Genomic DNA, 22131 nt, shown 5'->3' on the forward strand with positions numbered 1-22131 from the left:
GAACTCGACCCAGGCAGCTAACGACTGTGTCTTGTTCCGGTCCTCCCCGCATCCACAAGTATGCTGGTTGTCCTATCAGCCAGCTCTCAGATCTCTGGATGCTGCTTTTAAATGCCAGATCGGTACATAACAAGATGTCCCTCATCCACAATATAATTGTGGATGAGGCGGCCGATCTGGCATGTATAACTGAGACCTGGGTGGGTGAGCAGGGAGGAATCAGTCTCTCCCAACTGTGCCCGCCTGGATACTTGGTTCAGCATCAGGGAGTCGCTGTAGTCTATAGGAGTTCTATCTCCCTCTCCAAGCACCCTGTCCATGTGACTACTGGTCTAGAGTGTTTGCACCTCGTGTTGGGTCAAGGGGACAGATTGGGGATTCTGTTGGTGTACCGCCCACCCCGCTGCCAAACAGACTCCCTAACTGAGCTGACGGAGGTGGTCTCGGATATATTGTTGGGATCCCCTAGACTGTTGGTGCTAGGGGATGTCAACGTTCATGCTGAGGCCACCTTATCTGGGGCGGCTCAGGACTTCATGGCCGCCATGACAACTATGGGGCTGTCCCAACATGCTATTGGCCCAACACATGTAGCAGGGCATACTCTAGACTTGGTTTTCACAACTGGACATGGAGATGGTGATCTGAATGTGGGGAATCTTACATCAGTCCCTTTGTCATGGACAGATCACCGCTTGCTGAAGTTTAGACGTATAACGGCTTCTCCCCTCTGCAAGGGTGGGGGACTCATTAAGATGGTCCGCCCTCGGAGACTAATGAATCCGGATGGTTTTCAAAGGGCTCTGGGGAGTTTTCCGGCTGGTAGGGCTGGCGCTCCTGTCGAAACCCTGGTTGAACTGTGGAATACAGAAACGACCCGGGCAGTTGACATGATCGCTCCTGCGCGCCCTCTCCTGTGCGCCCTCTCCTGTGTAGAGCTCATACGGCTCCATGGTACACTCCAGAGCTGAGAGCGATGAAACAATATAGGAGACGGCTTGAGTGCAGATGGAGACGGACTCCTGATGGATGCAATCATGCACTGGTAAGTGCCTATACCAAGTTGTATCTAGGGGCAGTGAGGGTGGCAAAAAAGTGTTACTTTGCTACCTCTATTAAAGCATCTATCTGCCGCCCAGCGGAGCTCTTTAAAATTGTCCGAGGGCTATTACATTCTGGCCCTAGGGACATGGTAGAACCAACTAAGGCTCGCTGTAATGAATTTGCTAGGCACTTCCAAGATAAAATCTTTTGCATCCACCAGGACTTGGACTCCAATATTACAGCAGTTGAATCATATGAGGTCTCCAGAACACAGCCTTGTCCTGATTTTTTGGATGAGTTTCAGTTGGTGCAGCTCGAGGATGTTGACAAGGTGCTTGGACAGGTGCGTGCAACCACTTCTGTGTTGGATCCTTGCCCCTCTTGGCTAATAAAAGCTAGCAGGGATGGAACTGCCGGCTGGGCCAGGGAAGTGATTAACGCCTCATTGCGTTAAAGAGGCGGTAGTGAGACCGCTTCTGAAGAAATCTTCCCTGGACCCAGAAATTGTTAATAACTATAGGCCGGTAGCAAATGTTCCATTTCTGGGCAAGGTCCTAGAACGAGTGGTTGCGGACCAGCTCCAGACACTCTTGGATGAAACTGATTATCTGGATCCATTTCAATCGGGTTTCAGGCCTGGTTTTAACACGGAGACAGCCTTGGTCGCCCTGTACGATGAGCTTTGTCGGGAGAGAGACAGGGGGAGTGTAACTCTGTTGATTCTCCTTGATCTCTCAGCGGCTTTTGATACCATCGACCATGGTATCCTCCTGGGGAGGCTCGCTGAGCTGGGAGTTGGAGGTACTGCATGGCAGTGGTTTTCCTCCTAAGCACTCCAGAAGGTAGTGCTTGGGGAGCATTGCTCGATACCCTGGACCCTAAGAACATAAGAACATAAGAAGAGCCTGCTGGATCAGGCCAGTGGCTCATCTAGTCCAGCATCCTGTTCTCACAGTGGCCAACCAGGTGCCTGGGGGAAGCCCGCAAGCAGGACCCGAGTGCAAGAACACTCTCCCCTCCTGAGGCTTCCGGCAACTGGTTTTCAGAAGCATGCTGCCTCTGACTAGGGTGGCACAGCACAGCCATCATGGCTAGTAGCCATTGATAGCCCTGTCCTCCATGAATTTGTCTAATCTTCTTTTAAAGCCATCCAAGCTGGTGGCCATTACTGCATCTTGTGGGAGCAAATTCCATAGTTTAACTATGCGCTGAGTAAAGAAGTACTTCCTTTTGTCTGTCCTGAATCTTCCAACATTCAGCTTCTTTGAATGTCCACGAGTTCTAGTATTATGAGAGAGGGAGAAGAACTTTTCTCTATCCACTTTCTCAATGCCATGCATAATTTTATACACTTCTATCATGTCTCCTCTGACCCGCCTTTTCTCTAAACTAAAAAGCCCCAAATGCTGCAACCTTTCCTCGTAAGGGAGTCGCTCCATCCCCTTGATCATTCTGGTTGCCCTCTTCTGAACCTTTTCCAACTCTAGAATATCCTTTCTGAGATGAGGCGACCAGAACTGTACACAGTATTCCAAATGCGGCCGCACCATAGATTTATACAACGGCATGATGATATCGGCTGTTTTATTTTCAATACCTTTCCTAATTATTGCTAGCATGGAATTTGCCTTTTTCACAGTTGCCGCACACTGGGTCGACATTTTCATCGTGCTGTCCACTACAACCCCGAGGTCTCTCTCCTGGTCGGTCACCGCCACTTCAGACCCCATGAGCGTATATGTGAAATTCAGATTTTTTGCTCCAATATGCATAATTTTACACTTGTTTATATTGAATTGCATTTGCCATTTTTCCGCCCATTCACTCAGTTTGGAGAGGTCTTTTTGGAGCTCTTCGCAATCCCTTTTTGTTTTAACAACCCTGAACAATTTAGTGTCGTCAGCAAACTTGGCCACTTCACTGCTCACTCCTAATTCTAGGTCATTAATGAACAAGTTGAAAGGTACAGGTCCCAATACCGATCCTTGAGGGACTCCACTTTCTACAGCCCTCCATTGGGAGAACTGTCCGTTTATTCCTACTCTCTGCTTTCTGCTTCTTAACCAATTCCTTATCCACAAGAGGACCTCTCCTCTTATTCCATGACTGCTAAGCTTCCTCAGAAGCCTTTGGTGAGGTACCTTGTCAAACGCTTTTTGAAAGTCTAAGTACACTATGTCCACTGGATCACCTCTATCTATATGCTTGTTGACACTCTCAAAGAATTCTAATAGGTTACTGAGACAGGACTTTCCCTTGCAGAAGCCATGCTGGCTCTGCTTCAGCAAGGCTTGTTCTTCTATGTGCTTAGTTAATCTAGCTTTAATTATACTTTCTACCAGTTTTCCAGGGACAGAAGTTAAGCTAACCGGCCTGTAATTTCCGGGATCCCCTCTGGATCCCTTTTTGAAGATTGGCGTTACATTTGCCACTTTCCAGTCCTCAGGCACGGAGGAGGACCCGAGGGACAAGTTACATATTTTAGTTAGCAGATCAGCAATTTCACCTTTGAGTTCTTTCAGAACTCTCGGGTGGATGCCATCCGGGCCCGGTGATTTGTCAGTTTTTATATTGTCCATTAAGCTTAGAACTTCCTCTCTCGTTACCACTATTTGTCTCAGTTCCTCAGAATCCCTTCCTGCAAATGTTAGTTCAGGTTCAGGGATCTGCCCTATATCTTCCACTGTGAAGACAGATGCAAAGAATTCATTTAGCTTCTCTGCAATCTCCTTATCGTTCTTTAGTACACCTTTGACTCCCTTATCATCCAAGGGTCCAATTGTCTCCCTAGATGGTCTCCTGCTTTGAATGTATTTATAGAATTTTTTGTTGTTGGTTTTTATGTTCTTAGCAATGTGCTCCTCAAATTCTTTTTTAGCATCCCTTATTGTCTTCTTGCATTTCTTTTGCCAGAGTTTGTGTTCTTTTTTATTTTCTTCATTCGGACAAGACTTCCATTTTCTGAAGGAAGACTTTTTGCCTCTAAGAGCTTCCTTGACTTTGCTCGTTAACCATGCTGGCATACCCTCCAGTATGGAGTTCCGCAGGGGTCAGTTCTGTCCCCCATGCTCGTTAACATCTACATGAAGCCGCTGGGTGCGGTCATCAGGAGTTTTGGAGTGCGTTGCCACCAGTATGCTGATGACACGCAGCTCTACTTCTCCTTTTCATCTTTTTCAGGTGAGGCTGTCAATGTGCTGAACCGATGCCTGGCTGCGACAATGGACTGGATGAGAGCTAACAAACTGAGGCTCAATCCAGACAAGACTGAGATGCTGTTAGTGGGTGGTTCTTCTGACCAGATGGTGGATGCTCAACCTGTCCTGGATGGGGTTGCACTCCCCCTGAAGGAACAGGTTCGTAGCTTGGGAGTACTTTTGGAACCATCCCTGTCACTTGAGGCTCAAGTAGCCTCAGTGGCACGGAGTGCTTTCTACCAACTTCGGTTGGTGGCCCAGCTATGCCCCTATCTGGACAGGGATGACCTTGCTTCAGTTGTCCACGCTCTGGTAACCTCTAGACTAGATTACTGCAATGCGCTCTACATGGGGCTGCCTTTGAAGACTGTTCGGAAACTGCAGCTTGTGCAAAATGCAGTGGCCAGATTGTTAACACGGACTGGGCGGTCTGAACATATAACACTGGTTCTGGCCCACTTGCATTGGCTGCCTATATGTTTCCGGGCTCGATTCAAGGTGCTGGTTTTAACCTATAAAGCCTTACACGGCTTGGGACCACGATACTTGATGGAACGCCTCTCCCGATATGAACCTACCCGTACACTGTGCTCAACATCGAAGGCCCTTCTCCGGGTGCCTACGCAGAGGGAAGCCCGGAGGATGGTAACAAGGAAAAGGGCCTTCTCAGTGGTGGCCCCCGAATTATGGAACAGTCTCCCTGATGAGGTACGCCTGGCGCCAACATTGTTGTCTTTTCAGTGCCAGGTTAAGACCTACCTCTTCTCCCAGGCATTCTAGCATTTTAGTATTGTAGCATTTAGTATTTTAGTATTTTTAGTATTTTAGTATTTTAGTTTAGTATAGGTTTATTTGGAAATTTAATGAGTTATGTTTTAAATTGATTAATGTGTGGTTTTAAATTGTATGTTGATATTTTGATGTTGTGAACTGCCCAGAGAGCTTCGGCTATGGGGCGGTATAAAAATTTAATAAATAAATAAATAAAAATAAAATAAAAAAGGACTATTGTTTTTCTTATGCAATTTATGCAGATTTAATTGAATAAATGCATACGATTAATTGCTAAGATTTCTATAATCAAATTTTATTTCAAATCCCTGCTGAGGCATGAGCCTGACTTGTCTCCTCCCACTCACTATCTGTTAACCTACCTCTCAGGGTGGCTGTGAATGTTGTTGGAAATGTGCCAACTAGAATTCCTGGGAGGAGTGGCAGGATGCAACTATTACAGGGATAATGCTGGCATATTGGTGATGCTCTTGACCATGTCTCTCTTTTTTTTCCCTCTTGGCCTTTTTTCCTTTTTTTAAGATCTCGCATTCGACGAGAGCTATTTATCGAAGAAATCCAAGCAGGAGGCCAGAGCCAAGCTGGGTCAAGCGACTCTCCTTCAGCTCGAAGCAGCCGGGCAGTTCACAGTTCCGAAGGAGACAGTTGCGATGGGGTGGACATGGAAGGCCTGGCCGATGCGAAGCCGGGCAGCCTGGAAGCCGACGAGTACAGCAATGCAACGACAAAGTCTCAGGGAGGGCGACCAGCGTCAGCTTTCGATGCGGGGGAAGAGGCACTGCGAGACGCCGGATCTTCGGAGAAAACAGAGACATTCCAGTTGGGAATGGAGAGCCTCGAAGACACGGATGATGAGGGGAGGCTCAAAGCGCCGCGTCAGAGTTCTCCGCCGGGCTCTCTGCATTCAGGAGAAACTCTGGAGACGACGCCAAACTGTGCTCCGGAAGAGGATGCCTCTACCTCAGCCGCCTCCGTCCTCACAGGGCAGAGCTCCTGCAAGTCCACAGAGGAAAGTGTGAAGAAAATTCCCATTGTGCCAAGTACCAGTTCCACGCCAGCCACTAGCTCTCAGAGGACCAAATCCCTCGAGAGTTTGTTCGGCTTTTCTGAGGCGGTGCGTTCGAAGAACACGCGGGACAACACCTTGAGGAAAAAGAAGGCAGCGAATTTGAACAGCATCATCCACCGCTTAGAGAAGGCCGCAAGTCGAGAGGAGCCGGTGGAATGGGAGTTTTGAGATTAAGCTCACCCAACTCTGAGGAGCTGGGGATGGAAAAACTTGGACCTCTGCTGGTTTTAATTGTGTCCCGCACTTAGCGCCCTGCAGGCCACGGGGCAAAAACGCCATAGGCCAAGGTGCATATAGAGAACGGAAAGGAGCGTTTAAGCCCAGTTTTATGTTTGTGTTTTCAAGGAAGAAAACTGAAATGTGTAGTCAAGCTTTTTTGTACCCCGAAGTGTTTCTATTAATTGCCCTAAAGTGATTTTTCCACAGTTTCTGGGGAAGAAAAAAAAGAACTCACACAGCTTTTGCCTTCTGCCCTCCTCTTTGGTGTGGGCTTTAAAACGAAAAGTTATATACAAACAAGAAAAATAAAATAAACCCACATATTTAAAAGGGGGGCTTTTTATCCGCCATCTAATGGCTAAACAGAGCGATAATAGTACACTATTATCTTCTTTAAGCAGGAAAACAAAACAAACAAAAAAAAGGTGGAAGGAGGTTTTTTTTTGAGAAAACGTTTTTTGTAGCTGTTCAGTTGCCACTAAGAGATTGCACAGTCAACCCGACTCTAAACACACTAGTTTGAATTCCTAAATATTTTCAAGAAAAGAATATTGTTTGAAACTTGGGGTTTTAAAAAAAAAATACACATTTACTCCACGTATTTTTTAAACAAACAAAAAAGTCACATCAGGAAAATATCTTAATTTGTGGTAGCTGACTTCAGTGTTTTTCTTGTAAAGTGGAATAGAAAATTGACTTGTAGTGCACATCGTTCATAGCTTTAACTGATTCTGGTCTCTTTATGGGCTGGGATTTGTTTAATACACTCCATTTTAGGCCAAATCAGGACAGAAAAAGAAGGAAAAAATTCTGAAATCTAGGTATTTTATAATCTGCTTTTTAACCTCTAACCACAGAGCACGCAGATCAGACCTCATTTCTAGGAGGTATGGGAGACAGCTTGGAATGGAGATGTACTTGGATCGGCTCTGTTTTAATTGGATCACGCCAGCCTTGCAAATTAGTCCATACAAGTAACAAGTCCTCAGTCCACCTCACTGCACATGCCTACATTAGACATTTGTGCCCCATGAGAAAAGAACAATCAGCCTTTGAAGGAAAATAACTCACTTGGTTGGAAACAGGTGGGTGGCATAATGAGCCTACGTTATACGTAGTACCGCCTTTTTTTTTTTGCGAGGGGGGGTGACAGGGAAGATGGCACTGTCTGGCTGGTGTCACTGTGGAAAGAGTGGGGGGCATCTTGGAATGAGGCACTTAGAACATGAGTGGGGAACCTGTGGCCCTCTGCGTGCTGCTGGACTGTGGCTCCCATTATCCCTGTCCGTTAGCCATGCTGGCTGGGGAGGATGGAGTCCAGCACCATATGAAAGGTGATGGGTTTCCCCACCCCTGACTTGCCAGGAACTGCCTTGATAGCAGGCCCTGAGATCAATTGCCGTGCACTCCCTTCCGCTCACCTGCCACTTAGAAAGAGGGCCTGCTTCAGCCATACACTTTTCAACACCCCTAACTAATTAGTTAATACTGCCTGTGGTCCCACAGCAAGCACTGATTTCAATAGGTTTCAGTTGTGGAGATTTGGGGGGGGGGTCCTCTATCTCAAAAGAAGAAAGGCTTGGGGGAAGAGTCCACGGCATTTGGTTATCACAACGTGAGCAACAGAACTCCTCATCGAAACACACACAAAAGCATTGCACCCACCAGCTCTTCCTGTTATTTTGTGTCAACTGTAAGGCCGATCAAAGTACAAAATCAAATTTCCAAATTGTCTCTAATGCCTCCTGTTGTCTATGTGTATATGCGTGAGCATAGAGGTGTGTGGAGGGTTGAGTGTGTGCGCGTGGGGGTGTGTGTGTGCAATTTTATACGTCTGTATTTTCTTACGTACTTGTGCACACGCAGAGTGCATTACTGCCACCTTTTTTCAATAAGCTGTTTTATCAGTTACGGCTTCTACAAGTTTGCTGATTTAGACTCCTTTATTGCCATATCTTTAAAACTAACGATAGATGATTTCGGTATATATATTATTTTTTTGCTTATTTATAGGTGCTGTATTTTATTATCTGATTGTTAGGGATGAAACGGGGGCAAATATTCTTTAGAGGGATAGACTGCCGGCAGTATTGGGTATAATTTACAAGATGTAGTTGTCATACTGTATATTATTGACAGACTTTTCTTTTTCCTTTTCTTTTTTTGGACTGTATTGTGTATCATGGAAAACTTTGTCTTAGGTCAACATCTTTTGATGACACTTTAATGGTGCATTCATTACTTCTTAAGTTCTGATTAATATTTTCTTTATGACATTAAGAGGGGGCAGAGGTAGAGACGTTCTGATTTAAAGGTATGTTCCCAACATTACACCTCAACATGCTTGTATTAATTAGTAATTAATGGGGGGGGCTGTAAGATGTGAAACCACCTTCCTTACACATTTACTTTTTGTTTTAAAAGACAATTATGCAGTCTCTTTTCAAGGAGTAACAGCAACACGTAGTTCAGATCTTCACAAAGTTAAACATTCAGTAGCTTTAAAATAAAAATGCCCTTTCATGGCCCAGTACAAAGGCTCTAGGAGGCTGGAAGGCAGGCCTGCTTTTACCACTTCTTGTTGTTAATTTTACAGTTTCGTGACCACTTTGAGGATCTGAATGTTAGAAGTTGAGGTGCACTGACAGCTCTTAGCTTGTTCCATGATGACCTGAGGAGGCATATTTGCACAAAAATAAAAATGTTGCAACCCTAATTTGAGAATCTGGGCAGCAAAGAAAGTCAGGCTTTTCCTGCAGAAAATCTATGGAATTAAATAAGCAGTACCTCAATTTAATCTTGATCTAGGCATAATCTCCCCTTTCCTACCTGGTGTTGTGAGTACATACACCAAGGCCAACATCCAGTGGCTCTGACATACGGATGAAAGTTTACGTGAGTGTGTCAGGGTGGGGCTTATGACTGAGAGTCAGAAATCCCCAGTCCATTCTCAAAACAAGAACTTCATGTTGTGGCCACACTCGGCAGAACTTGCCACACTTCGCTTCTGTCTGGGCCAAGCTTCAGAGTAGACGAAATAAGTCTTTCTTGCCTTCAAATAAATGTTTGTATGTTTCCTTACAGCAATATATCTCCCATATGATGTCTGCGCCTCCCCAAAATATAGGAGAATGTTTGGTGCACTCGAGACCCCATGACTTACTGTCTGTGTCCATGGATGCCTGCTTTCCATCACTCGCTGAGAGTTGCCACTCATGTGATTTAGAGCAGGCCCTAGTTCTGCCACCTGTCCGATAAGCAATATTGAAGTGCCTTGAAATAGTAGAATTCTACTTGTCTTCTGTGCCCTCCTCCCCCACCCCTGGTGCATGTGGAACATATTGTACAAATCACATAATCTTTTTCCGTTTTTTGTCTTCTCTTTTTCTTCCAAGGTAGGCTTTACCTACCTGCCAAAGCCGATCTCTATTATGTTAAACCCCTAGGAGCAAAATTTGTTTTGGAAGACGTGACTCGCTGCGAGAACTCTTATTCACAGGACTAACGCACTGTTAGACCAAATCAAAGATGGCGCTGCTCTGCCTCTGCAGCTGCAAACTGAAATCAGGAAAGCTCTTGAGATTTTGGCACTTTATTGTGGTTTTTGGTTGTCACTTCTGTTTTGGCTTTGAAGGGAAAGGCTGGGATGGCCTAGGGGAACTTCCTCTGCAAGAACCCTTTGAGCTAGCTCCTTTTCCATCTACAACCCATGTCTTGTGTCTTTGGCAAGGAAACTTGTGGCTGGCTTTTCCAGTTTGGTCTTCACTAGGTTGTGTTGGATGTAGGCCCTAGTTTTCAATATTGGGAAATCCAGCAAAACAACCCTACTCCTCACCAGCACAAAATGCTTTGCAGTACAGTGGTTAACGACTGTAGTTGTTGATCATTCTGGAGAAGGTCACATTTCAATAAGCGTGGTTCTATATTATACAGCATTAACACACCTAAGCACAAGTCTTTTCCCTTATGTTTACTTTTGTGGCGAACTACCAACACCATTTTTTTTAAAATGGCTGAAGACTGTTTTCTGGAAGGATGGACTTCATGGGATCCTACTGGAGATTTGAGGGGTTTATTCACTGTAGCTCCCTGCCACCACCGCCCGCAATGGAAAGGCTATATCCTAGATGTTGGCAAGTTTCTCTGGAAAGGCAGCACTGCTGCGTTCTCCAAGCCAAGCCTGCTCTCTCTTCATGTGAGCCAGTGGCAAGGCCATCCAGGCCCACACGAACTGAGGCTGTGCCTAGAAGATACCCTAAACCTTCTGCACCATGCTGACACCGCAGGGTCCATCTGTGCAAAGAGGGGTCTCTGAACATGCAGAGACTTTGAAACCTGCTGCTCACAGCATCCTCATTTTGGGTTTTGCTCACTGGCCGCCCTTCTGGAGCTTAGCGTTAACCCTACAGCACGACTTAGAATCCTTCTAGCTTAACCACCAAGGCTTTGGCAAGTCCTAGAAGACTTCAGCAGGGGAGGATAGACCCCAACTGTCCTTTCTTCTTCCAAGAGTGTGATTCAGATTTAACTAAACGAAGGCTTTCTTCACTGCCTTTCAGTCTTTAAACTAGAGCTGAGAAAATTTCTCTGAAGATTTATTTTTCTGAGAAAATACCTCGAGATTTTTCTTTCTCTCATCCCCTGTAGAAAAAAAAGGGGGCACTTTGCAGAAATTGCTCCAAACATTCTCCACCTTTGTGTGTGACCTCCCCCCCCCAAAAAAATGCCACAGAGTGACACGAGGTCCAGGGCATTGGGAAAGATGCCAGATGGCATTCCAAGCTGCCCGCACAGTTGTGCTGTCGCATTTGCTGTGAAAAATGAAAGCAGTGCCTTCTGTTGCAGCGGATGGGGAGCCCCACCCACAATAAACTGTTGGAGAATGTTTCCTCCCCCTGGAGAATTTGGTGAAATGATTCCCCCCCCCATCCCCAATTACTTTGCTCACAAATACAGTGAAGAATTTCAAGAGGACAGTTATGCACAGCTTTACTAAAAAAGTTGATTACTGGAGCTACAATCCTTTTGGCATTTGCAAAAAAGCAGCGGCTTAGGAAGTAACTTAATTGGCTGCCAGATGCTGTGTTTACAAGTGACTCTCTTCCTTGCACAGACTGCATTAATAGCATTCTCGTGGTGGAGCGCTGACCACTCCTGGTTAGAGATAGCAACAGGTGTGGGTTCTGTGGAAATAAGTACTTCTGTTGACAGCCCAATCCTACACGTTTTATCAAAAGCAAGCATCTCTGACTTCATTAGACAGAATGTGGCGGCCATCTCAGGTAGCAGATGCTGGGAGATTGGAGAGCAGTGAGTTTCGTGTGCCCTGCAACCTGACATGCATCTCCTAAGCTAGCCTGCTGTCCTTAGGTATGGTAGAGGATGGTGTCCCATTGCCAACGTTGAGGTAAGATTCAGCTGACAGTCTGTTCAGTTTCTGTGCTTGGAATGGGGAGGGGGCTGCCATCTTGTCCTTCACCTCACACAACAAAATGTCTTTGTCCAGCCCTGGACTTGCTCCCAAAGAAGTGTGCATAGGATTGCAGCCTTAATCACATGATCAAAAGGGAACTGACTCTACACCAGAGCCCCTCACAGTGCTTGGAGTTGTTCTTCAGCTCCCATCTTAACCCAGGTTTCCAAGCTAGCGCTAATTGCCAATACATTTATCTCGGAAGATGAGTTGCAGTCCTGACTTTCCTTCTTGCGGATAGGGAGCAAACTTGTATGTTCTACACATTTTGTATGTGGGTATCACAAGGAATCTTGTGCAAAATTTAGCACCTCTTTGGTACTAAACAACATTTTTTTTAAAAAAGAAACATAGTTGGACCCCTAATCCCTAACACCACCTTGGATGAGGTGCAGGATGATCCAGTTCCATATTTTCCTGCAACGGGGGCTGAAAGAACCAGTTGGTGCAGGAAATTGTTTCTACAAATCCTTCTCAAATCCCTTTGTAGCTGGTCAGCAGTAAACTAGTTAGTTTTGAGTTGATGCATCAAATTTCAACATGCAGCTGCCATTTAAATGAGGCAATGGTTTTGATGGGTGATACTAAAATGCAGTTTAAACATACCTGTTGGTTGGTTGGTTCGTTTAAGTTAATTCATCAGTATGCAGCTGGTGAAGAAGGACAGAGCAAACCACATGAGAAACAGTTGTAGAACAATGTACTTTGAACCTCCGTTCCAGTTAAATTTTGTGTGTACAACTTAGTTAAAAGCTACGCTCTACCTCTAGATTGAGGTGCTCCATTTTCCATCATAAGCCACTGAGCTCTAAAACAAGAAAGCTTCACTCATTTGTGTGTGTGCGGCTTATTGTGAAAACAAGCCTACTTCCAGAAAGCTATGCAATAGATGCCCCTGTGTTTTAAAAGGATTATCCTGCTCCCCTCCTTTTGTACAGATTCTGAAAGAAAAATTAAACAAGAAAGAATCTTCATTCTTTCTAAAGCAAGTTTGAAGGGGAATAGTTTAAACGTTAAATAAAGCCCCCCCAAAAAAACTCAGCACAGAGAGCTTTTTAAAAAAAATGCATTCTCTTCTAGCATTGTGGCTGTCAAAGGACACTCATCACTCACGCCCCATTTCAAAAGCCCAAAATGCAGACAATTTTTTTGTCATTCAGAAATGACCTTGGGCTGCAGTTGAGAGTCACTCTGAGCATCAGGTGGGTGAAATGGTGTCCACACCTCATTGATGCTGAAGGACAGCTTCTGGCTCACCTCCGCCACTGAGATGCCCTCGGACCCCAATGGGTTGGTGAGCTGATGCCGCACAACTGCTCAGGACCAAAATATTTTCATACTCGCCTCTTTCCCAGACACACATTTGCTTAGTCAAGGCTTTGACTTGAGCAGAATCACTGAGTGTTGGAACACTTGTTGAGCAAATGCAAGAAACAATTAACTTTTAACGACGCCTTTTTTGTCATTATTAAGAGGGCCTTTTATTTCCATGAGCAGCTCGGCCTCCCCAGCCCTTTCACGGTTGCAGCCTTGAAGGCGGCGGGGAGTTGCAAGATGGCACAGCCAACCCTACTGGGTTGGCTCCAAAGGGTTCCTTGCCCTGCGTAGAAAGGTGTCTCCTTCATGGAATGACGGGAATGGAATGATTAGAGTATTGCATTAGACAAGTAAAAGCCAAGCCCAAAGTAGTTCTGCTTGGAGAACCAGCTTCGTACACAAGTGGCCCGGGGGCTGGGAACTGCCATGGCAACTATTGCAGGACTTGCATCTGTGGACCAATGCTAGTTGTTGTCTTCCTCCTGCTCAGGGTTCTGTGGACCCAACCCATTGTCCCCTGGGTGGCGCTGAATGCTCCTAGACCAGCTACATTGGGAACACCAGCCAGGCCTGTGCTTAATTGAGCGGCTGTCCTAGTCAGGTAGGAGCCCACCTCATTCAGACTAGGACTGGTTCCTGTGGGTACATCTGAGAGGTTAGTCCTGTTCCTTTCTCTCTCCAAGGCTTAGTTATGAGAGAAACCTAACACCAATGGAAGAAGTTACCTCTCAGTTTCCTCCACTGTACTAGCAGAGGACAAATTTATCTTGTTCATTTTTATCCTTTCTAAATTCTTCACTCTCTGCTTCTTGATCGTTGGTGCTTCATGTTTCAGGCACGTTATTGTGACTTTTTAAAGCAATTAACTCAATCTTACATTGAACTAGTGGAGGTTTGCCACCATTTAGTGAAACCCAAATTCTTCCCATCTTGTGCAGAATGCCAAATACGTTCCTTGCCACCTTTTGTATATACTTCCTTATCATGTTAGGGAATCTACAAAAGTTGAGGGATAACATCAGATTTTGATTGACAGGTGTGCACCAACACTTAATACCAAGCCTTGCTCAGTGGATGTAGATAGATGTGGTCAAATGTTATACAGAATAGACCACTGGCGGCTCTGTGGCAGTGGAATGCATTCTAGGTTTTAGTCCAAACTTTCGAGGAACTGGCCAAGTTGCTTCAGGGTAGCCCCTTGAAAGTTCAGACTAACACGGAGCAGATTCCATCACCCCACTGACATGGAGCCACCAGCCACCATTAGAATAGAGTGAATAACTTTAGGTGGATTTACACGTATGATGGACAGTTTTTTTCACAATATTTGCTCATTGCAAATTTGCTTTTCATTCTTGTCCTTGCTGCAGTAACAAGGTGGATACTGCACCATAAGTAGACTCCACTTGCAGGTCTATATAAGGTCTATATCCCTGGGAGCCAGGGCACTTGGGCACTGCAATCCTGTACTCACTTACCTGGGAGTAAGCCCCTTTGAACCCGGATGTGCTGATTTCTGAACAGAAAAATACAGGATTGCGCTGCAAGTCTGATCCAACGAGGCCTTTCTTTTGCTGATGTGATCTGATTGGCACACCAGAAAAGAGAACAGCAGGGCTTTCTGTGAGCCCAATAAGTGACACTGGCAAACTAAACATTTTATTTAATTGTGGGATCTTCACATCTTGGATAAGTATTGCAGAAGCACACTTAAAATGGCTAACACCTATGGCTGAAAGTGATAAAATGATAAATTGCTGTAATTTGGGGGTTCCTAAACTGATCCATGGACCACTCGCAGTCCACAGGCTTCATTCAGGTGGTCTGCATCATGTCTGCATTAACTACCAGTATTGATTTTAATAGTATTTTTATTGTTTCCTGTGTTGCTTATGCTGTATTTTATTGTATTACCATTTGAATTCTGTGGAATGCAAACTGTAATACAATAAAATAAAGGAAATAAAAGAAGCAATAGAGGATACATTTAAAAATCGTACAACGTGTAGCACAGCACATTACAATAGCTACCAAAGGCAGAAAAAGCATTAAGTGGTCCACTGAGGCCTTCAGCGATTTTTGAGTGGTCCATGGGGAAAAAAGTTTGGGAACCATACGGTCAAGAGCATCTGAGTTCATTTGTGTAGTAGGAGTTCTGCAAAAGCAGTACCTCTAGGATCGTACATGGAGGCCTAGACTGGGAGCAAGCATGCTTCTGATAGCTTTAAAGAAGTAATGCCTTATATTTTAGTCAGACAACGCTGGCTTTTTAGACAATTATTTCTACTGAAATTCTCAAACATCTAAATTGAAACTGAATTGGTTAAATGCAAGTTTATTCGTTGACCCTCAACCCATATATCGGCTGTCGTCACGCTGGTGAAATGAAATCTAATATATTGGGTTGCATAGATCTTACTTTCATGTTTGAAAGAATATAGAATTCGTTTCCTAATTCAGACACTGTTGCACTGTCCTTCTATTTGAATAATAATCATTTTAAAAAGATGCCACTTGCTTCCTCAGGCAACTCCAAATGAGTCTTACCCAAACCATCGCTCTTTGCTCTTGGAACAGTCAGGGTGGCTAAAGGTGAAACTCAGGCATGCACAAACTTGCTCCATCTCTTTAGCCCACAACACTTAACCCTCAAGATGAACCTTTAGATGGCTTGAAAATGTACATGGCTGAATGTGGAGAACAGAGTTGTATCTGGTCCTTCCCAAAGCATTTCCCCTCAGGGCTCTCGCTGTTGTGCATCTTGCAAACTTGCCCACCTTTTCTTTGCAAAATAGGTATAAACCACAAAGAGCTCAGGGTCACCTTAAAGATGAAGAAGCGTATGGTATGCTTGCACAAGCTTTCTTAGATGAGTCCCTGAAGCTTGGACCAACCATTCTGGTGCCACAATATTTTAAGATGCCACGTCCTTGGCAGTTGCTGTGCAATTTTGAAGGCTGTCCCCCTATTGGGAAAGGGGTGGGAAACCTGTAGACTACCAGATCTTGCTAGATCCCATGCTGGGTTTCTCCAGGGGCTGATGGGAGTTGGAGGTTCCACACCTGTAGACTAGATTAATTGCCTGCCTGTTTTATTCAATTACAGTTGCATGTTACCAAAACCTCAGTATAGGTGCCTTTTGGAGATAACATTATTAAACAAAAGCTACCACTCACTGTTAGAAAGAAAGGCAATTTTTAATAGGTCTTTTCATCCCAGATTATAGTAATGAACCAGAATTGCAATCCCCATCTGACTTGCCCCAAATAAAGGATGTCCATACCACGGATCAAAATTTACCCCATCAGTAGTTAATCACTAAAAAAGATCTTCAGTGCGATCCTATGCATACTTACTCAGAAATAAACCAATGAGGCGTTCTTCCAGGTAAGTCTGTCTTAGGCTGCAATCCTATCCACGTTGACTTGTGAGTAAGTCCTGTGAAAGTCAGCAGGATGTAACTTATGAGTAGACTTGCACAGAAGTGTACCATTCAATAACAATGATTAAAGCTTGATGTCCTAGTGGTTTTGCTGCATTAGGAATGATTCAATAAAGATGCAATTGTATTTGCCTGCTAACTGCTTTTTTTCTAGACATACACATGGAATAAGCATTATGATGTGTTTTTTTTCCTGCATTCTGCAGAAATCATTGTGTATGTAGGACATTTATACCTCTGGCACTCATTGGCAGCATTCCACCAGATAAATCCAGAACAGAGATAGGCCAGGCTTTAAAATGTCACTGTGGGCATTTGACCTCTTACAGTACTAATTCCTTCTGGAATAAGTCTGCAAGCAGCATCTATGTGCATCTTATAACCATGGAGGGAAAATGTTGCTTGTTTTAAGGCCTGGTCAGGGCCTAGATTGTTATAGTTGACATCTCATTCCATACCTTAGCATGCCATAGCGCTGCTTGTAACTTTGTGCAGGATAGCACTCTTTTCCACACCATTTTAACACCCCGTTGCCCCAATCCAGTTATTCCTCACAGTTGCACACGCCAAGGATTCTTTCCTGTAAAGGATTCCTTTGCACACTTGGGCGCACCCAGAAGTCATGCATCAACCAGCTGGCTCTTCAGTGGAGGAAAACTAGTGAGAGGCATTTCTGCTCCCCAGAAATTTGGAGGGGGGGAGGAGGAGCATGCTCTGATGAAGAATACTGAAACCTGCATTTAACAAGCCATTTAAGATGGTGGTGGTAATTCACTGCCCAGTGACATCAGAGCCACGAGTCTCCACTGATTCTCAGACATGCTGGGCTTTATTTTGGAGCTTTAGATGAAACTTTGGGGTGGTTTCTGTTGTTGCTTTATTCTTTGTTTTCCTTTGTCCAGAGTAAAAATTCAGCGCCTTATGTTGGCCGTTGTCATTTACATCTTCCATAAGCTTTACTTGTAACCTTTTTCTAACCTGAAAGTAATGGAGCCACTTTTCCTTAAGGGATAAGGACCAGAGATCTTGATTTCAGCATATATGAGACAATAACTTTATCTGCTCAACCTCAGGTCCATCAAGGTCTCCCAGAAAAAGAAAACAAACATCTGAGTTGGTGGTGCGCCGTTGACCTTTCTAAAGCGCTTAATAGCATGCATTAAATCTTTGTGCAATAAGAAATCTTTTGTTTGCAGGGAGATTGCCTATACGGAACATTTCAAGTTAGCAAATGTAAGCTTGTCAGTCTTTTGAGGTTTCTGTCTGTGACCTAGGTGGAATTGTGGCATCTGTAATCCAGTATTAGGAACGTTAGTTGTAGAAGTGCGGTAAGATTCCCCTTGCCCCTTGGCACTGCAATACAGAGGAATTGTAAAGAGTCATCTTGTAAAGAGTCATCTGTATTCACTCATCCTCTGGCACTTGTGACCACAAATGCTACATGTTAATGGATATGAAGGCCAGCTACAGCCAGCTGAAGTGGTGATTACCAAATTATAATTTCATAACCTTGCCCCTCTTTTGGGGTCCTGTACACGCATGTTGCAGACATTCTATGTCAGATAGCGATTCTGTGACTGCTCTTTTGCACAACCTAGCTATGACATGACGGATGAAGTTGCTACTTGATAAACACAATCGTGCAAATTGTCTATCAGGTGCTTAATGGCTCAAACATCCCCTCCCGAAAAGGACCCTTTTATAGCTGATTTTTCTTATGCAGCCTTAATAGGCACTGAAGCATCTCATTCTTGGTCTCTTCGAAAAGGGGCTTATGATAAATTCATTCCAGTTTAACTGGAAGTTGTTAAAAACAAATTGAAATCACCTGTTCTTCTGCCTCTTCAGTCATCATCAGCACTTATAATCAACTGAACCAGAAGCGTATCTATCTTTGTTTCACCCTGAAAACTTGCACAGACTTTGAGCCTTTCCTATTTGTAATGAGATTATTACAGTTATTTCCCAAAGTGCTTTCCAGAGCTTCCTGTATAAAATTGCAATGGCCGTGCATGCATATCTGTTCTGTGTGCAATGGCCACGCACACAGTTACGCAAGCCACCTGTGGAACATTGCACCAAACTGATGGTTGCACGGCTTGATGTGTATGTAAGTTGGTCACTCAAGATCCATATCATTCCGTTGTATATTTTGAATTCTTTGTAAATGTGTATAAAATGGTTTTATTTAAAATCTTCTGCCTTGAGAGTTTAGAGGGACACAGATGTGAGAGCTTTTTTTGGGGGGGGGAGATAAAAGTGAATGAATGAAGGTGCTCTGAGCCTCCTTGAGTCTGTGGAATGGGTCCATGAAGAGGCATTTTCTATGTTCCCAAAGTCCATTGCAATTTCTTGTAAAGTATTTTAAACTGGAAGAGACTTTCCTCAAGAAGGTTCTTCTTTAACTTGTGTGTTTTCCCAATCAAAATGGCAAGGTCTGTTTTTGGTATGGCCCGTGAGAATACCTATGGGATACTCACATCTGGGCAGCGTAGAGCATGTTGCTTTGGTAATGTCATGAGTGATGTCCCACTTGTTTATGGGTTTTTTTAAACAACGAATGTCCTTCACCTTCCCTCCACTGGTTCTGCACCAGGCCCCACGTGCCATAGGGTTGTAGCCAGTGTTGATTCGACTCAGGGTAGACCCATTAAAATGAATAGACATGACTAACTTAGACCCATTAATTTCAGTGGGTCTACTCTGAGTAAAACTTAAGTTGGATACAACCCATAGTAGCTCTCTAGAAGTGGGCTGAAATGCTGGTTGAAGTGAAATGGGGTTGATTGTAGAAAAGCATGCACCCAGTTTGAAAACATTCAAAACTTGAGTTCAGGGTGAAGCGATCTCTGCAGCTGCATGCCGTCATAATGCATGTCTTCAACCTGCTTTTGGATTTCTGTAGAAACTGCTTCCGCAAACCTCTGGACTGTTGAGGCAGGGAGATAACAGGACTCAGACAGCGGTGGGGAGAGTACAAGAAGACACTAAATAACTGACCGTTGAATGGTGTTGCTTCACACACGCTGCCTAATGGCAAGGCCGGCAGTGTCTCCTTTGAAGTTCTTGCTTTGCACATTTGCAACGGTGAGCGGGTGGAAGGTGACCCTGTACTTTTTAAAACAAAACAGTGGCGGGGTGTTTCTCGTAATAAAGTACATTGGACTGGTATGGTATGGAAATATTTTGCAAGGAGCTAATCCTTAAGCGAGGCTAGCAGCTTAAGCAAAGACAAAGTAAATGAAAGAGTTGCTGTTTTAAAAAAAAGCCCCATTACTGTAAAAGAAGGCTTGACCCTCTGAGAGGCAAACCAATAGGTCGCAGGGGGTCCTGGCCTTCTTCTGAGCCTTAGGGCGCAGTCCAACTCATATTTATGCTGGGCTGAGGGGAGTTGGATATGATGGGACCTAGCTCTGCTGGGCTCTGCCGGCAGAAGATCCTCATCCTGGCTCAGCCACGGCAGAGCTGGGACCCTGCCAGATCAGCCAGGGGTCCACTGAGGAAGCCCAGCCTGGTGGAAGGGATGCCGGCAGAAGGCCTGGAAAGGGGTGTTCTTTGGGGCGTGTCGGAGGAGGGGCTGGGGAGCTACTTCGATGACATCCATCTCCGTATGGAGTGCTCCTGTGGGTCCCAATCTAGGCCAAAGTTACACCAAGAAAAAGGGTAGGTAGTCTAAGAAAATAACTCTACTGGAAGTCAATGAGGAGTGCTTACTCGCCAGTAGGGCTATTTGTGAGCTGTCCTGGGGGCTCCTGAATGGCAAATGAATGCTGCGGAGCTTCCGGCCGGCTCCTCCTCCACCGGCACCCCTCCTGTCGGCATCCCGTGAGTTGGATTGCTCTGCCCAGAGCAAACTGGCGCCTTGTCTCTTGGGAATGGCCTGCTTACAGATTCCTTAGGCATGGCCCACAAGCACCCTGCTGCATGATGGGAAGTGAAAACAGGCGTGAGCAACAGGGCATCCATTAGTTTCTGGAGAGCAAAGAAGAGTCCTCAGTGGAGCGTGCCCAATCTTCCCCAACCACTTTCCCTCCTTTGTTTTCTTGGGCTAGTTTGGTGATGGAACAGGAGGGAGGTGAGGAAGGTCTACTTATTTTAAAAGATTTTGGTAAAGGTTTGGTGGTTTCTTTTTGTTTTCTTAATTTCTTCTCCAAATAGTCTATGCATTTCCAGTGTTGAAATCCGTTTTCTGCCATTCTCCTCCTCAACCCCCTGGCCAAGCAGGCACTGCGTTCTGCTCTCTGAACAACACTCTTGAGAATGTCACGTGTGCAAATTTGGACGTTTTAAATCCAAAGTAAATGGCAACCTGATATTTTTGTTTGCTTCCCTGAAATCCCTTTCTCCATATATATGTAATTTTAAGTCAAGGCCACAATCCACCTCGAAAGTCTTGTGTGCAAATACCATTGAAATCTGGGCTTGCACGCGAGACCTCTCCGGGGGGGGGGGGCGTGCTCTGAAGAATTTATTTTTTATTTTATTTTATTTTATTTTGCATTTGTGCAATAACTACTTGCCATTTTATCGGGCTAACCTTTGGACTTGCCCTGACTACTAACACAGCACAAAATGAACTCGAAACAAAAAAGGTGTATTTTTTTTCCTGAGAATATTTTCTTTTTTTAAAAAAAAAAATTGATAAGCTCCATTTTACCCCCTGTGTACTTGTGGTGTCCGACATTTTTAGCAGTATTTTATATATATATATAAATATATTATATTATTATTATTATTATTTTCCTGTAACGCACTAAGTCTTAGATGTTTTTAGAAGCTCATTTCTTATATTCACAATCACAGATTTTAATGAAATACCCTCACAATTGACCAAAAAAGTGTCATTTTTTTTTGTACAAGTAGCTTTGAGAAGCCCCACGCTGTGTTGCTGTGATTTCATCTTTTGTAACATTTTCTTTCTTGTTCAGAAGTTTATTATTAAAAAAGTTTTATATGGCTGGCGGTGACGGAGTGGGGGGAGGTCTCCTTCCGTGGGGGGCATTTCCGCCCTGTCTTGGGTCAGCCATGTGATGTTATGTTCTCAGCACTGTACAACAGTCCCTATATGATATGGAGAAGCAATATCACTGTACGAAACTCACATGATGTGTATTATTATAATTCACTAGCACCCTAGGTGTGATAATTGAAGTAAATATCTTTTATACAAACATAACGATGTGTAGGTTGTCTTTCTTCAGGCAGACCGAACTCAAAAGCAGCAAATATTTTGTCAGGTCTGTTTATATTGCACTCCAGTTGTCTGAATAATATGTTGAATATGGGCGTTGCATGATGTGTAGCGTACTTATTGTAAAGAGAACTGCAACATTTTCAGCACAATACGATAAGATAGATTTTTATATAATTCAGGGCTGTGTTTGTGTTCTTAATAGAAGGGGGGGCACTGCTTTTTCTTCTTTCTCCACACCATAATTAATTGTATAAACCTCTGTCACAAGGGGTGGTGAGCCCACAGGCTGAAGCTGCTTTTAATCGCCACCGTCTTGAAATGCTGGAGAAGCCAATTGGTTCCCAATCGGAAAGGGTGTGAGACGGGTGTATTTTATCACCCTAT

At 44.4% G+C, this 22131-nt stretch overlaps 1 protein-coding gene across 9 annotated transcripts in view; it reads left to right on the plus strand.

The window, feature by feature from the left end:
• CUX1 (cut like homeobox 1) overlaps positions 1-22131 on the plus strand; it is a 378915-nt gene that overhangs the window by 328621 nt on the left and 28163 nt on the right. For 8 of the 9 annotated variants that reach the window (XM_061605172.1, XM_061605170.1, XM_061605174.1 and 5 more), the window contains one exon: positions 5556-21729. The exons of the other annotated variant lie outside the window; for it this stretch is intronic. In XM_061605172.1, the coding sequence (XP_061461156.1) occupies positions 5556-6270 (715 nt within the window). In that variant the 3' untranslated portion in view covers positions 6271-21729. Of the gene's footprint in view, positions 1-5555; positions 21730-22131 lie in introns of those variants that run through there. 9 annotated transcript variants of the gene reach the window in all.

Source organism: Rhineura floridana, chromosome 21 (assembly GCF_030035675.1).
Source record: "Rhineura floridana isolate rRhiFlo1 chromosome 21, rRhiFlo1.hap2, whole genome shotgun sequence".
Classification (NCBI taxonomy): Eukaryota; Metazoa; Chordata; class Lepidosauria; order Squamata; family Rhineuridae; genus Rhineura; species Rhineura floridana.